Raw genomic sequence first — 16,736 nt, 5'->3', positions numbered from 1 at the left:
ATAACTGCATTATGGGTGCTCATCAAAAGGAACAAATACTTTGTCCTTGCAGAGCAAACGTGACTTTCCTGATTCAAGACAAAAACATCCTGGTGTCTTAGCAAGGCCAAAGAAATACCACTATTTTCAGGCACAATGATACAAATGGTAAGATACACAGGCTTAATTCATAGAGACTTCTGTCTGCTGCTAAATAAATAAACAATAAATCCCCAGTGTTAGCTAATGGCAGCTATTTAACCTTTTCCAAGGAGAGGGTCTTTGGCCCATTTTCTAGGTGATATGCTCTGGAAAACTTTCCATCTGAACACTAGGGCAGCAGTTTTTGATTCACATTAGGAATAATAATGAAAGAAAGTAACTGTAGAAGGTCTTCCCAGCTCATGCTGCTCCCCATACAGTTACAGACTCTGTTTTCACTTTACTTCTGTCCTCCAGATTACTCATCCAATTCCTGAACTGGCAGATGACTGGATTTACAGATGGTTAGACACGCTCATCTTCAAAACCTAAAGCAAGGGGAAATGTCTTTTGAGTCAGGAATGCAGCCATACCTAAATAAAGCAAATCCGATCAGTAGAAGCTGATAACAGTGCTGAGAGCCTTAGATGACAATTATGAGAAGTCTTATTGCCCTGGTCCAGTGCAGGAGGAATTCCAAGCAGTTTTTTTTAGTTATTCCTGAATCCCCTAGTTGATGCTGTTTTGAGACCAAAGACCAGACTAAACCTGTACCTTACATCCTTTGCTCTGGATTTGTAGTGTTGTACTAGTTTGGAGGAAAGTTATCTTCCTTATAAAACTGATATAAGAGGGAGAAAACAACTTGACATATTAATGATCGGAAATCTTTTTGGTTGCTTTGGGCAAGGCTCAGAATTAAGGAAATAAAAAAAAAAACACACACAAAACAAACCAAACCACAAAACAACAGCAAGAAAAACCAAACCAAACCAAACAAAATATCCCCCCCAAACCAACATAAACCAATCAACCAAACAAAACCAAAACAACAAAAACAAAAAACCAAAACCACCTGTGCTTGTTCTGTGAAGGTAACGTGGAAAGTATGGTGGTGCTGGTGTAACAGTGCAGGCAGATGCACTCAGCTGCCAAGCAGGATCCCCACTGACCCAGCTGGACCAAGACTTGTTCAGGAGCTGGATTTTCTGGAGTGCACTTGGGCATTTCTGCCTGGCACTCAGTTGCACAGCATTGCAGAGCCTTCGTGCTCTCAGAGTCTGGAGATCTGACAGCGCCATGGTAGTTATCAGGACAACCCCCTCAGTGACCTGGTCCCTTATCCTTGGAAACAGAAATCTAGAAGTCAGGATAAAGGCTAGACTGGTTTTTAGTTTGAAGCGGTCAATGACTCAGCTTGAGGGTATGCCCTGGGACATGTGGTTATGTCAGTATCACTGGAAAAAAAAAAAAAGATTAAAAACGCAAAACTTCTCTGTAGACATCAATAACACAACAATGTTTTTGGTTTCCAAGTTTGATGAATGTTGCCAAGGACCAGCCATGTTTCCCTTTCCAGCACACTCGCTGTTTAGTCCGTAAGAAATTCCCCTGTTGTTCCAGCCGTAACAACTCTCTCGATCTCGTTTACAGTGAGACTTGGGAATCTCTCTCACTCTTGCTGTCACTCTCCATCAGATCACAGAGGAAGTTTCCCAGCATGTACTTCAGAAATCCCCTTATCCCACCCAGCTCCTATAAGGGATATACCCACCACTGTATGGTGATTGTACCAGTTGCTCCAGGGCTGTTTGCTCCCACTTTTCTGTTGCGGTTGACGACACATGACAAACCTAATCGCACAAAACCAAACCCAGATTTTCTCAAGAGAAGTTCTGCTTGAAAACAGACTCTCTCTGGCTTTGCTGCTCCTGATTGGCATGTCCCTGATCATTACAGTTCTTTATTTATAGACTCCTATTATTTATCCTCTTTCATTTTATTAAAAACTGCATTTAGTTTCAGCTGCTGAAATAATTTTCCTATATCTGTCCAAATAAACACAAAATTGGTCCAGTTAAGCAACTAACTACATCATATTTCTCTGCCATTCTGTATAATCTCTCTTGCTGGGCCATATCTCTGTAATAAATACGACCTTCCTTGCTGGTCAAAGCTTTAGGTATTCTGGCAGGATGTCCAATAACATGGTTCTATTATTCCTGGCCTTGATTTTCTAAGAGAAGGTTAGCATGGCCCAAGATAGATAACAGCACTCATGTGCTCTTGCCCATGCCAGACACTGCAGTCTGGATGTTCACAAGGCTGTAAGTAGGCATCTATACATGTGAGATCCTCTTATGGGTCGTATCCTGAGATATGCTGAGCATTACTGTGTTAAATTAGAGAAGCAACACTCAGAAGCCCTCTAGCTCAGGCTCCCCTACCTCAACTTGTTTTCATTGTGCAGACTCCCGGTTACCATTTATTAGATTCCATGAGCATAGCTCTATTTTTCTTTCCATGTACCCCTCTTCATCTATCCCTTGCCTGTAACCTCTGAATGAAGCAGGGCCAGCAAAGGTTCCCAAATCTGCCACTTCACTGCCCATTTCATCTTCTCCCTGAACGTTACGAGCATTCCATTCAGTCTTAGCGTTCAGACAGCAAGGTGAGATTGGGCTCTGAAGAACTGGCAGGGCTGGAGACCTTTGAAAGAAATCCCTATCCCCCAGCCAAATAACAAATGTATTCCTAACCTCCAGAACTAGCTGAAATCTGGGCTGGGCGTTCGTGCGGTTAGCCGTTTGCAAGTGGCCATTTTATAACAGGACACAACTGGGCAGTATATTAACCCTTTCCTCACCTGAATGGACAGTATCAAATATGTCTGTTCACATATTAAAAAATATTCTGGGCTGGTATTGGGGGAATGAGAGGAGGGTCTGTCTTTGGGAGAGCTGGAAAGGGTTAAATATTGCATCGACAAATCTCGTAGATTGATTTTACAGGTATTCTGTGATGGACAGATGCTGTATTTATGCAATAACAATACAAATTAGTTCACAAGAAACAAAGTGTAAAGGTTGACTTTGAGCTTCAGGCTTCTTAGAGAAATTTCTAAAGTTCTTTAAAAAACAAAATGACACTGGAGTATGACTTACATTTTGAGGGAGATTTTTTGTGCTTTAATTGTCAATTTTTAAATTGTAATTCACATCACTTCATGTTCTGGAGTAGAAGAAACTCTTAGATGCATAGATTTCTATAAAAATAAAATAGCTTTCTGTGTCAACCTGTGGATATATATGTATATTGGTATATCTCTCTATACATATGTGTATATATATATGTGTGCGTGTATATATATATTTATGTACCCGATATTTCTGTAGAATATACTGTACATATAGACCCACTCCTGAACTTGTACAGACTGTATATAAGTATAAAATGGCCACATCTCTTTGCGTGTGTCTGTCCCCGGAAGGGTGGACTGATTGTTTTTGGATGTCTGCAGCTGTTACCTTGAAGGATGCAATTTCATCTTTCATTTATTTTTCCCCATCTAGACTGTATCAGGATAAACTGTAACGCCAGTAAGTTTTCCCTCAAGTTTCATTTTGTTCTCTTTCTATATATATTATAATAACTTTATTTTCTTTGCTGTTTTATAAGCTGTTTTTATTTTTTCTCTCTTTTTATTTTTTCCTTTTTTTTTTTTTTAATAAAAGAAAATCTTCTGAAATGGAATGGTTGGGTGGGCTATGAAGCTGCAGGGGTGGGGGAGGTAATAACTTACAGTGACTGTATGTGAAATTTTGTGTTACGTTTCTCCAAGGAGGAGATGATCTGTTATTTCATAGCTTTGCAGAAGAGCACCTGAAGAACCTGATGAGCTGATATTATATTTCACTGGTAACCTGTTGTCTTTATGAAAACTTTTAAAGAACCACATAAGAATAACAACAGGTACTGTATGCACTTCTCCACTACAGAAAAAAAAAAAAAGCCTACATATTTTAAAAAAGCGAAACAGAACGACCCACCTCAAACTCTCACTTTACTTCAGAATGGTGACAACCTGATACTTATTAAAAATCATTTTTATTTTGGTGTAGAAGAAGGAAAAATTAGAGTTTAGATTTTGAGTATATTATCAGAGTTCTGTGATGAACTTTCGTATAGCGTTTGCCACTCTGAGGTTTCTGTAAAAAATTCCAGCTGAGTCGTTGGGTCATTGAAGATCCCTTTCAATCTGTAAAAGCAGGGAAGAAGACTTAGAAAATCTCTGTGAAAAATAATAGTGAAAGATCATATCCTATTTGTCACTGCTCAGATTGAGCAAACAAAATCTTTTCTGCTCTGCTTCAAAGAGTTGGTTGAAGTTGGTTCAGGCCTCAAAATAAAAAGCACTTCCCCAAGAACGGAGCTGTTTAGATCTCAAGTGTACTTTGAGGCTTATCTTGCTTTCAACCAGATTCCTTGCTGAACTGGCAGATCCTCTGTGTTAGGCTTTATGTGCAAAGATTTGTGGAAGGCTAAACATCACTTTGGGAATGCTATAAGGCATTAAAAGGCAAGGATGGTCCATGTATTTTCCAGAGGCTGCAGTCTTTTTGCTCACCAGTGACCCTCATCCAAGCTAGCAAGAAGGGGAAAAGAAGCGTGTTGCATCCCCAAAAGCAAAGAGAGCTTCCAAGTAGCAGAGCCAACTGCAGCAACACTTAGAGAATCCTATTGTAAAGCATTTTCTTGGCAGCTTTGACATAGTTTTGGACTAAGAGCAGATTTGTAGTCTTAGTGAACAGATATCAGTTGTTTGTTGTTTTCCTGATGTACAGTCTTTGCAAAATCTACAAGATTCTCTGTGGTTGCAGATAGAAGAATAAATATACACATAAGTAGACAATAGATCAGCTTTCCCTCCTGATCACTGCCAGCTAGCTGAGATCCTACTTTGTAGGGAAGTGGAAGCAATTAGTTTCTTGGCACTGGGAGGTGGTCCCTGGGAGTGTGTAGCCAGAGACAAGGCAAAGCATTACCTGATGTGTGATTATTCTAGGAGCTTGACCATGAGTTCACAACACTGAGAAATGCAGCCTTCTTCAACCCTGTTACAGGACTATCTGGGATTAGTCCTATGTGACTCAAAGCCTGACAACTCTTGTTGAATACATTTTGCTCTTAAAAGTTTTAACACTGTAGTTCAAGATAGAGTGGGTAATAGGAAGAAGTGCCTTGAATCTCTGCTGAGATTGTCAGTTTTTACCCAGCAGGACTAAGGACATTTGCATAAAAATAGGATCTTTTGCTTCTCAAGAGTTCATATACTCTTGGGGCTTAGTCACCTGTAACTCTATCTAAACGCTGACACTGTAGTTCTTGTTGATGCATGTCAACTGAGCATACATGTCAGCTCCCCTGGTACTGGAAAACCACCTGATGTTATTGTCATCATCTTCAACTTTTGATGGCAGCTGGCTGTTGAAGGCTTAGCTATGGAAGACTATCTTCAGGTGGGAAATCAGCTTTAGTAGCAAGGAGCAGTGATCTGGTGTTCATGCAAATGGAAATCTAGCTGTAATTGAGGGAAACATTCAAAAAAGAAAAAAAGAGGGAAAAGAGAATTTTATAGAGCAGTTGGAAGACGGTCTCAATACAGTGCTTCTGTTAATTTCCCCATAAGCATCAAAACATCTTGAATCATTTTGCTTCCATGCATATTTAATAGTTGAGTCTGTTGCATTCTTAAATACTGTGTTCCTCTGAGGGTTTGTGTTTATTTATTTATTTATAAACACTTCAGATTTTCCTAATTTATTTTTTATGATACTTTTCTGAAAATGAACCACTCCACTTGTAGTCCCTCCAACACCTTGTTTTGTTGCTGCTTGTTGCAATGACTTGGGTCATCTGCCCTGCTTTCTGGAAGGGATCCTGGGAACTGATTGATGAAAAACTGTATGTTCTTGCATGAATAAAATATGGTTAGGCAAGAGCAAACCGAATATCGCTAGAACCATTCCTGGAGGCACACTGGCATTTACTTGTTCAGAGGGAGACAGGTCTGCCAGGGTCTGTTGAAATGAGCAGAAGTATTTTAAAGTAACTTGAAAAAATGGGATTCCAAATCAGTTGAAGAGTGTCAGGTCAAACAGTCACCATTGCTAACTGAATGTAAGGAACCTGGCACATGGTTTTAAAGGTTTTGAAGAGCTATACTTTTGAGGTCTTATGGAACATGTAGGCTAAAGAGCCTGTCACAGCAAGCACTGAAGCTAATGCTGATTGAGAAAAGTCTAATATATTGTCCTAGGCAAGCATTTCCGATATAGTTGCTTTTGTGTTGTTTTTTTGTTTTGTTTTGTTTTGGTTTGTTTTTTTTTTAATTTTTTTTACTTGCATATCTTTAGGATGCAAGTTTTTTACTTGCATATCTTTAGGATGTCATATATCTGATGCAAAATATTGTTTTCCTTCACTTGATTTCTTCTTACCCTCTGTTTCTTAGCACTGTAATATCTCACAGTTCTGGAATTGAAGACTAACATAGTTTCCTAGAACAAGAACCTTTTCTTTAAATTTTTATGTATTTTTTTTAATATTTATCCCCTCTTTTCCCTCTTGAAAACACCTAAACAGATCTTATCTGTCTCTGTACACTGATAGAGTTTGAATTTAGAGGGACCTGGTAGTGCTGTTGCTTACACAGATGTAACTGGGTAGAAACTCTCTTTTCCTCTGAGTGTAAAATCAGCACAACCAAAGGCAGGATCACGATTCCGAAATACACTCTGTGAAGGTGCATTGAATGATTCATCAAAATAATACAGGTGTAACATATAGCACAATTTTGTTAGCTCAATTTATGGGGAGAATAACTATATTCTAAATATCCTTATATTCTTGCATACATATACTTTGGGTTTTAAATAGGATTTCCTAAAGGAGAGTAGCTCTTTGGTTGATTTCCTGTAAACTGTTTCTTGAAATAGTTTGCTTCAAAGAAAGTTAAAGTTGTGATAGTTTTATAGTTTGTGTCATAATATCTGGTGCTCTTATTTTTCATCCTTTTTTCAAAGGAATCTAGTCCTTAATTTCTTTATTCCCTTTTCAGTGACCCTACTTCATATCAGTCCAGATGGGATTAGTTTTTGGCTTTCTAACGAATATTAAGTGTCAAGGACAGGGCTGTGAGTGCTACAGACTTACTGTCTTTTGGAGGTGTCTTCACTTTGTTTTCTTTCTAAGTTACTGCTTGTATTATTTTTCTTGGTCCAGGTCTCTCTCCTTTTTCCAAACCTTTTATGTGGAGTGTCAGTAGTCACAGTCACATAGTTCGACACCATGTTTATGGGAGCTTCGATCTTCCCAAAGTAGTTGCCTTTGTGACAGTGAATACTTTGTCTTATTGTTTGTTGTTTCATAATAAGGCCTTTTCTTCTCACTAGAGCATGTCAGACCAGCCATTACCTATTTTCATGTGACTTGTGAAGCCTCAGTAAATCCTGAGCCTCTTCTCTCACCTGTTACTAAAAGCACAAATGGAAGAGAGTGGAAAATCACAGTCCAGTCACTACTAGTTGATCCTGTGTCTTTTTGAGGTGATACATTTAGCATGTTGTTTCAGATCCGAATTATTTTGGACTGGTCTTTGACAATGGAAGACAGCTTGAGTATAAGATTGGTTCTCCCTTTTCAGTTCCTATGCTTACTGTATTTAGTGCCTTAATTCAACGCAAACGTTAATGTTTTGGTTTAGTAAGTGCCGCTGCAACAACGTAAAATACAAACCTATGATGTGTAACTCTCTGGGAGAGGTGTAAAGTTTTCTTTTCTTCCATATCATCACAAGTAAATAGGAAGCTGTGCTAACTGTAATAAAAATGCTATAAAACCAAGTGCACTTATCTGGTGCCTAGTGATGTTGCTGTCATTTTAATAAAAGCTTAATAGCACTCTAACATGAAAATGTTATTTAGAAAATGAAGAGGTGTGATTAAACATACACATCAAATTTGTGACTCCAGTGTCTCCTAACACCAGTTAAACATAATCAGGAGGAAATTAATGCTTATGCAACCTAAAAAGTGTCAAGTCACTAGTACGTCATATTGTAGTGCTGAAAGCAGCGGCGGTGTCTGTAGCATCTATATAGTCTAGCTGAGAAAGTCTTACCTTTGAGCAGTCTCAGACTTGGGGTGCTGCTCTGGCCTCGTGCTGTTGCTGCACTACAGTGCACATGAAAGGAAGTGAGCAAATCTGTCTTTGGAAGACTTTTCCTTCAGGCAGGTAATGAAACAACAGTTCTCTCAGGTATTTTGTCAGATAGTAAACTAAGAATTCTGTTAAAAGGAAAACATACCATGCTGGATCCAACAGCCTGAGAGAGGTGAGGCTGATGCCACTCCCTCTTCTCAGATTTAACCAGTAATGAGGTTGAAGATATATTCCCGGCAGGTACACACACAAGGCACACATATTCACTACATATATAAGTGTATACATGTCTGTTCACACAAATCACAGACAGGCTCTCAGAGCACCCACACATAGCAGCAGTGGCTTCCTTCTGTTCTTCTGTCTGTCTGGACAGGATGGAATTCCACTAGTGAGAATATATAAATACACACATATATGGGATGGATTGCTCCAGCAGCTGGGCTTAGATGCTCACTCTGCCCAGTAGCTAACTGCTGGATCTCAGTCTCCCCAGCTGCTGACATAAAAGCCCCTGAGGCTGCAGCCCCACTCCAGTTGCTGGTACAGGTCATCACATACACATCGTTGGCCAGGACTTCTCAGGTCCCAATAGCTGATCCCCCTGTACTTTTACAAAGATACAAAGGTGTTCTCCCACCCAGAGCTGGCCCTTACAGACCCATTCACCCAGTGCCCCCAGGCCTCTTTACCTCTCCACTGTCTAGTCCAGCTTGATCTTTGCTAGTGATGATGTACATGGACACTCATGCTCACTCCAGTTTCTGGCAGCACGGACACACAGGCCCTCTGACCCATGGTCTGATTACGCTTGCTACACTCACAAAAAAACCCAAAAAACCTATTGACTTCAGGCTGCTTGGTACCCCTACGAAGTGGATTAGTGAGTTTGTTTTAAAAAGGTAGTGACAGTGTCCATACAGTTACAAGTTGCAGTGGAGAGGATAAGACCCTTTGGGGCTGGGTTCCACATGGACATGTTTACCTAGGCGAGAGGCAAAAGGTGAAGAGCATACAAGAAGCTGCTCTGCTTTGCTACTGTTTAGACAATATGTCTTCTGTAGGTTAGATTCTGTAATTAGTTGCCAGAACATCCACTTTGTTCTTTTATTCAAAGAAAACTGACAGAAAACTGGAAACTCATGCTTTAGGAGCTAGGAGGAAGTGAGTATTTTATATGTGACTAATTTTGCCTGAGAACAACCCAGAGAGTGCATCTCTAATGAGACTTTCAATAGTTAAAATGGAAAAGAAAAGCAAATGCTAATCAGCACAAGCACGGCTTGCTGTGTTGGGTGCTGCCTTATCAGTAAATTTAAAGCCAAACCAGTGAGCCTTAAGGCTCAGTGGATACTGGATCAGGAGTGACCAGTAAAGAGGCTCTAGCGATTTGCATTATTGGGTGCAGAATACTGGGTGTAATGAGCAAAAGCTTTTCACACTGTCTTTAATCCTCCTCATCCAGACAGTGCCATGAAGATTAAGGATTTGCTGTGGCATAATTAATTAATTTCTGCAATCCTACACTGCAGTTTGAGATATCAAAATGTCCCTGCATCCCAGAGTATTTCAGGGGCTGTATATCTGGGCTATGAATGCAAGTCTGTGTTTACCAGATTCCTGCTAGCCCCAGCTCTTAGTTAGCAGCAGTTAGCCTTCATCTTCCAGCTAATACTGTCACATCCTTTGAAAATCTGTGGTCTTGATGCTTCGGTTCTAGTGCTCAAGGAGACACTTCAGCAGGTCTTCTAAGGTCATCAGTTTGAAGAGATGGCGCTGTTGAGAGCAGAGCTTGATGGAACACTTTCTGTGTTATTTTTAACTAAATAGCTGCAGTGAGATCTAACAGGAAAGAAAACTAACCTTTGAAACTCAGCAATCATCTGTCAGGAATCAATGACCTGCTTTTGGAAAACAGCTATGCCAATTCACTCACTATCGTTCTCACCACAGCAGCTTTTCTTGACTCCTTGCCCCTTCTTGAAAGGTTGTCTTTGTGCTATATGTTTTTATATATACCATTTTCAATTCCTATAGCCTTTGACCCCTTCCATGGGAGTATAACTGAAAATGAGAATTGTTGGGAAGGGGACAGAATCAAAACAACCATATCAATCGTACTGTCAATCAATAAGCCAGATACCTGTTACTTAATGCTAGAAATTCTGAATAGTTGGATTCTTGATGCTATAACAAAGACTATGAAATATGAGTTAAAAGGTTGGAGTGTTTGTTGTTGTTGCTGTTGTTGATGATGTTGTTGTTGTTTTGGCCAGAGGAAATGATGCTGTGAGTGAACCTTGGAGTAATGTAGGAAGAAGCTTGTGGGCAGGATAACATTTGAAGTCATGGGATGCTGGCTTTTGTTTTAATGATACATTGAACTAACTAGTTGCTGGTCAGCAATGTTTTCCTCCTATCCACCAGCAGTTATAATACAAGCTTCCTTTCTCACATCTGTTTGAGCAAGCAGGATGACTTGCTTCCTTTCATATTGGAATGTTTGCAGGATCTCAGCCAGGATGCCTGGGGAAAAAAAGGCTTTGATAGGTAAACTTCTCCACTTCTCTGTTTGCTGTTTTGGCTACTTTCTTTGTATAAATTGATTTGTGTTCCTTTCAGATCAGCTGTCATCACCTGTGCTTTCCTCAGTTTTTTGATGTAACCCCATAGGCAACTAAGCACCACACAGCTGCTTGCTCACTCTCCTGCAGCCTATGTGTTTTGAATGCTGTTTTGCTCACAAACCCAAGACATAGCACTATGAGGGCTGCTATGATGGGAATTAGCTCCCTCCCAGCCATATCCAGTACACTCAGGAAGCAACTGTAGCCTTCAAAGTTTGTGGATATCACGCTATAGGGCTTAAAAAGGCAATGCTTTTGCTGCCTTACACTGAAATAGAGGGCCAAAGGTAGATTGAATCATTGTTATCTCTGGTGTCCAGATATCGGGCATTTGGTAGTTTCTTTTTCCATTTCATTAATTTATCTTCTCCTACACAAAGCACTGAGTTTGCGGAAACTTGCTGTGTGAGTGTTAATATTAGGAAGCCATGTAGGCAGTACTAAATATGTGGTTTCCAGTATTAAGACATGTCAGGCTGTTGGCTATCTTAAAACCAAACAATGGCTGCATTGGGACTTAAATACTGCATACTGTTTCCATGAATGAATAGTGAGAGGGTTGATAATGACAGAAGTTGCCTCTCCACAGGTGAGAACTCTTTTCCATGCTTAACGGTCCTCACAGCACCCACCTATTTCAGCAGTGACTGCTACTGTCCTTCTACCACCATGACCTCTCACATTTCTTGTGTTTTGCACTGCAAGGCTGGTTTGTCTGGCAAAAGGCACTGCTGCTAGAATTCTCTCAGGGAGCAAAGAATTGTAATTGCACACAGGTGCTTGAGGAGTAAGATAGAAGTTTACTTTTAAAACATCCTTTGGTGCTTCTGACCTTGAACATTGGCCTCTCTGAAATGAGCCAGGGAAAGGTGAGCTGCAGATTTGCAGTTCACCTCAAAACGAAACACCTTAGAGATCTTTACTGTTTTTTCAGGGACTAAATGAGTCAGAGAGAACAAGAACCCTTCTCCCAGAGAGAGTCTCACTTGGTCAAGCTCGTGCATGTGTCTGATGTGTCTGATGCATGTGTCAAGCTTGTGTTGCTGCTGCTTCTCCGGAAACCTGCCCTTAGCAAACCTTTCAGCAGTGATGTCTTATTTTCTAATGGCTTATCTTCTACTTCTTTCAAGAAAAGTTGATTCTTGAGGTTTCAGGGCCAAGGAAACAGTTGTTGACTTCTTGCTTCTCTTGTGCAAAGGGAACACAATACATGGGAAGAGTTGTTACCACAAAGAGCCTGGCCAAGATGCCGCAGATACATTTGATCAGTGGTGAAAATTTTTTATATCATCATAAGCCATTTTCTAGCTAGTGGAAAATGCAATATGCTGAATATTTTCATTCTGAATGTAAAAAGTTAGGAAGCCAGAGAGAAGTTCTCAAATCATTTTCCCAGTTCAATATCTTTTTGATTTGTGATACTTCAGTGGCTGCTGTATTAAAGTCATGTGTGCATACTTCATTATGGAAAAATAGCTTTTTCCTCTTGGTGGATTTCACAGTATCCAGGCCTGATCATGAACTGGAGGTCAAATCACCAGGTACAGATTTAATAACTCAAGGGTATAATATTATTTTAATTTGCTTATGAATTTGAAATAGAGGATCACCAGCAAGCTTGGAACAAAACAGGGAAGCTATTATGCTAATTAACAGTAGATCCAGGCAAGGGGTTAATTGCATATTAAGAAACTGCTGGCATGCTGACATCATTTGGATTGGTATCTTTTCTGTTCCCCTTTTTTGTAGGGGAACCTTACTCGAAATTATTCAGCCCACTGTTTTGAACTGGTATGGATGGAAAAGAAGAAAGGCAGCTGATGTTGCTTTTGACTCATATCAGCATCTTCCAGGTTGCGAGCAGTTCCTGCCTCCACCAAGCTGTTCGGATCTTTGGAACTGCCTAGTGAAAAAGTTCTTACAGCATTCAAGCATTTAAACAAAGTTGTGGACTACTGTCTAGCAGAGTGCTTCTCTTGAATTCTTGGATTTTAAGCTCTTACCTTCAAGAGAAGGGACAGTATTTGCCAAATCATTGTGCTGCATGTAAAACCACAAACCTTTCTTAGCTGAGTAGGGAAAAATGTCATACATTTGATATTTTCTTGCTGCAGACTCAGATCTTTTTGCATGCATATGAGGGGTTCTAGATTTGAATGCATTCACTCCATTCCAGCTGGCTTGTACAGTCAAAGGTGTGTGCATCTTATGGAGTTTATAAAGGCAAATAGTCTAATTTGGATAAAGCGGGTTTACACATTCAGTGCAGCAAAAAAGATGTCAGGCGTAAATGCTGCTGGAATTCCATTGTTCTTTTTTAAAGGCAGAAATAACGTAAAATTGTTGTAATTGCAAAGAAGACACTTGAGTGAGCTATAAAAGTGTGATTTTTTTTTTTTCTTCTAGGTTTGTAAGGTGAGTTTGATCAGAAGGGGAGTGATTTAAGCCAGGAGTTTATGAGAGCTCTTGTAAATCAAGTATCCATTGCTGCTAAAATGTAGGCAGTTCTACTGTGGAAGATGGCAGCAATGTCATGTAACAATTCTGATTCAACTTCAATACAAGAAAAGAAGGGAAGAACTATATTTGTAGATGACCAGTGAGATTTTTGGATGTCAATGCACAGTTGGTAGTTACCATTATAGTTTAAAAGTAATTACTTACATCTCAATTATATTGTTACCATAGCCTATTCTGCCACATCCTCACTATCTCTCATGAAAATACTGATCACAGTCCTAGGATTGATGCCACAAGTGTGGGTAATATTATTGCCTTTTTTGTTTGATTGATTGTTTGTTTGTTTGTTTGTTTTTGCAATAGGCAGAAAATTAGCCCCATTTAGTTCCATGTTTTGCTATACTAGAAAAAATGGAAATTTTTTGCTTCCAATTCATGTTACAACAGTTTGCTGCTTAGGAGAATTTTAGATGGAAACATATATATGTGTATATATATATATATATATATATATCTATATCTGTAGGCACATATGTATATGTAGAGGGCTTCCTAAATCATCATTGTCATTGAAAGCAGTGCTAATAAAATCGACCAGTTCTCCTTGTAATCAAAATTTATAATGTTTTTCTCACTGGCCACACTTTGATATGTTTTAAGCATATTAAAATGCAACAGAGCAGAGGCAACAGCATGAAAACTATAAGAAAATGGGTGACTTTTTTTTTTTCCCCCATAGCTCTCATGCAGCTTGTTTTTCTGAATGAACTGAAAAGGTTATTCATACTTCAAGAGTTTTGCCATAAGTGTAGTAGATTTTAATCTTTCAGCTTGGCAGATTTAGTGGTATTTTTGCAATTTTTCCCTTGCAGGGTGACTCCTGTAGCAGCACAACAGAGTTTTCCAGGGAATGTTACACAGAGAGAATCATTTATGAGCCCAGCTGTCTGTGTGTGCTTGGGCTGGGGGTGTCAGGACCCAGTCGAAGCAAACTTTCCTGGCTCTGGTGCTAGTTGATGTGCCTATTACAGAGGGGCCTGAGCACCACCTCGTGGTTTGACTGCAGATTATCTAGTCGCTTCAATTCCTGTGCTAAGCAGCCTGAATACATCTCCAAAGCAATATTTATGATCATTTTGGCTTTGTCGTGTTGGGTTTTTTTCCCACCTATGGAAGGTTTGGAGGTATGTTCAGGGTGCTTTGTAGAAATTAGTAAAGAGGAAGATTGTGTTCATTGGTAGAGCTATGTGAAAAGGGACTTGAATGAAAAGAGGTTTTTGACAGTAGTGCTTGGCTACCATATCAATTCTGCTCTATAGGAAGCACGAAACTTTTGAAAAATGTGAACACTACCATAGGTCAGTGCTAATCAGCACAGAAAACAACAAGCTCTGCTTCCTTGAAGTTACTCCTTTTTGTCCAGTGTTAAAACAGCTAATACTATGGGGCTGAAAGTTTCTGGCTTGAGTGCTATGAACAACCCAAGAATGCAGACTGAGGGGACTCCTCAGGCTCTGCCAGGCTGTAGCAGACACAACTGTTCTGTGTCTCTGACAGCTGCAACAAATTGGACCACCCTCACTTCAGTATTCCTTTCCAGTGCTGAAATCAACATAATGTTCTGTATTTCAAACATTTGTTTCTGCCACCTGCCTCTAGTTCCAAAAGTATGGTTCAGGAAACCCAGTGATAATGCTCAGGCCTGAAGTAGTAAGTGTTATTGTATAAGCATGTCCAAAACATTCTTATTAAAATATATCATACAGAGTACCTATAGAAATGTTCATCACCTCCCGAGATCAGAAGTTTCACAGAATATAGAACTGATGTCTTTTCTAGCAGTTCATATGAATGTGTGGATAATCCCTCATGGTAAAAGCAGCCTAGACTGGATATGGGGCAACTGACAGGTAGGTGGGCTAAGAAGGTAGGGAAAATATTATGCTTTGATTTCAGGTAAAATCCTTAAAAGCACATTAGCCCACACTTCTATTGTAATGGGCTGCAGTGGCCGTATGTGAATACAGAGGTTGTAAAAACTGAGGGTATCACTTAGAAGACATGATGTTACTTTAAACCCAAATCCTCAGTTGAATCAGCTAGAACCCGTCTCAGAAATTCTGTGGAGGAGTAATTAAACAAATGTGAGATGCAGTCCGCTTGAAGCTAATATTAGAATTGCATCTGGTGTTCATTTTATAACAACAAAAAAAAGACTTTAAATCTCTTAAAGATCTTACTCTTTGTTTTACCATGAACCCAGTCTGATATTTCTTGAGCTGAATCAAGGTGAACCAGAGAAATCGGTGTGTTTCACAACCACACAAAGAGTGACTCTGACAGGGCAGATGTGAGAAAACAGACAGAGGAACTTGGGCTCTGAGATTTGTTTAGGGAGCCAAAGGGCTGGAGAATGTTTCCAACCAAATTGCAAATTATGAATGTGGCGAGTGAGTTGTGGGAAGGCGTCTCTCTGAACAGGTGCCAGCTACTCCTCTTGCCTTGGGAAATAGAAATGTAAAAGTTGCTTCCCTGTTTCGGGTAAACTTTGATACACTGGAAGGAAACATTTCTTCCTTAATTTTGAGAGAGTTTTTTTTCTACTTTGTCCTTCCAGGTATCTCATTTGTCCAGTTCACTCAATGGAATTAAAATAAAAATCTATTCCTCTTTCTTGCACCTCTTTGTATAGTTTTCAAATGTCTATTATTTCTGTGTTATAAGGGGAAAAAAGCCCAGTTTTCTGTCTTCTTGGTTGTTGATACTGTGGTTTTCAGCAGTCAGTTACATTAGGGTGTTATTAAGATTATTTTCTAGTTCAGCTCTAATTTCCAGAGGTACTGAGCCTAGTCAGTCCCTGTCAGCCTTCACAGGATTTTTAGATGCTCAGCATTTCAGAAGATCCAAATCTTAAGGCCTTTGCCCTTAAGAGATCCACTACCCAATACTGAGGGGAAATTTTCAGAACTGAAAATATGACAAGCAAGAGGTATTGTATCTTTTTTCCCTGTTGTGAGGTAAATTAAATAAATGCAAGTTCTTGGGCCAGGTAGTCTTCAGGTAGGAAGGTGGGCAGGATTATTGCCAGTTCTTGGTGATCACATCTCAGTCATGCAATGTACCTAATGGATCAGGTTTTCCCATGAGATTTACTCACCATGATGTAAAAAAAGTATTATCCTGAGAAGACTGAGGTTACTTTGCTTTGAATTTAAAAAAATGTCGTTTAATATGTCACAGTTTTACCTCTAGGTAAATATTTAGACTCCATGGCCAAAACTGAACATGTTTTCATATGAGATTTCTGCTTTCTTTTTTTTTTTTTTTTCTGATTGGGCCATATAAGTAACAGAAACATCATTTTCTTGAAAGTTTGGGAGTACAGAAGAACTTAGAAATACTTACAGAAGTATAGATACTTATAGAACTGCAGTTGTGATAAAGTAAAGCAGGGATGTATAACAA

The 16,736-nt window shown here is 39.5% G+C and overlaps 1 protein-coding gene across 4 annotated transcripts in view; it reads left to right on the top strand.

The window, feature by feature from the left end:
- NRXN3 (neurexin 3) overlaps positions 1-16,736 on the top strand; it is a gene marked incomplete at both ends in the record, with an annotated part of 967,932 nt that overhangs the window by 308,390 nt on the left and 642,806 nt on the right. For 2 of the 4 annotated variants that reach the window (XM_080345007.1, XM_080345008.1), the window contains one exon: positions 3,534-3,560. The exons of the other annotated variants lie outside the window; for them this stretch is intronic. In XM_080345007.1, coding sequence (XP_080201133.1) covers positions 3,534-3,560 — 27 coding nt within the window. The remainder of the gene's footprint in view (positions 1-3,533; positions 3,561-16,736) is intronic. 4 annotated transcript variants of the gene reach the window in all.

This window comes from Nesoenas mayeri (assembly GCF_963082525.1).
Source record: "Nesoenas mayeri genome assembly, chromosome: 5".
Taxonomy (NCBI): Eukaryota; Metazoa; Chordata; class Aves; order Columbiformes; family Columbidae; genus Nesoenas; species Nesoenas mayeri.
Note: the sequence above shows the minus strand (reverse complement) of the source record. Positions and strands in the feature narration are given on the sequence as shown.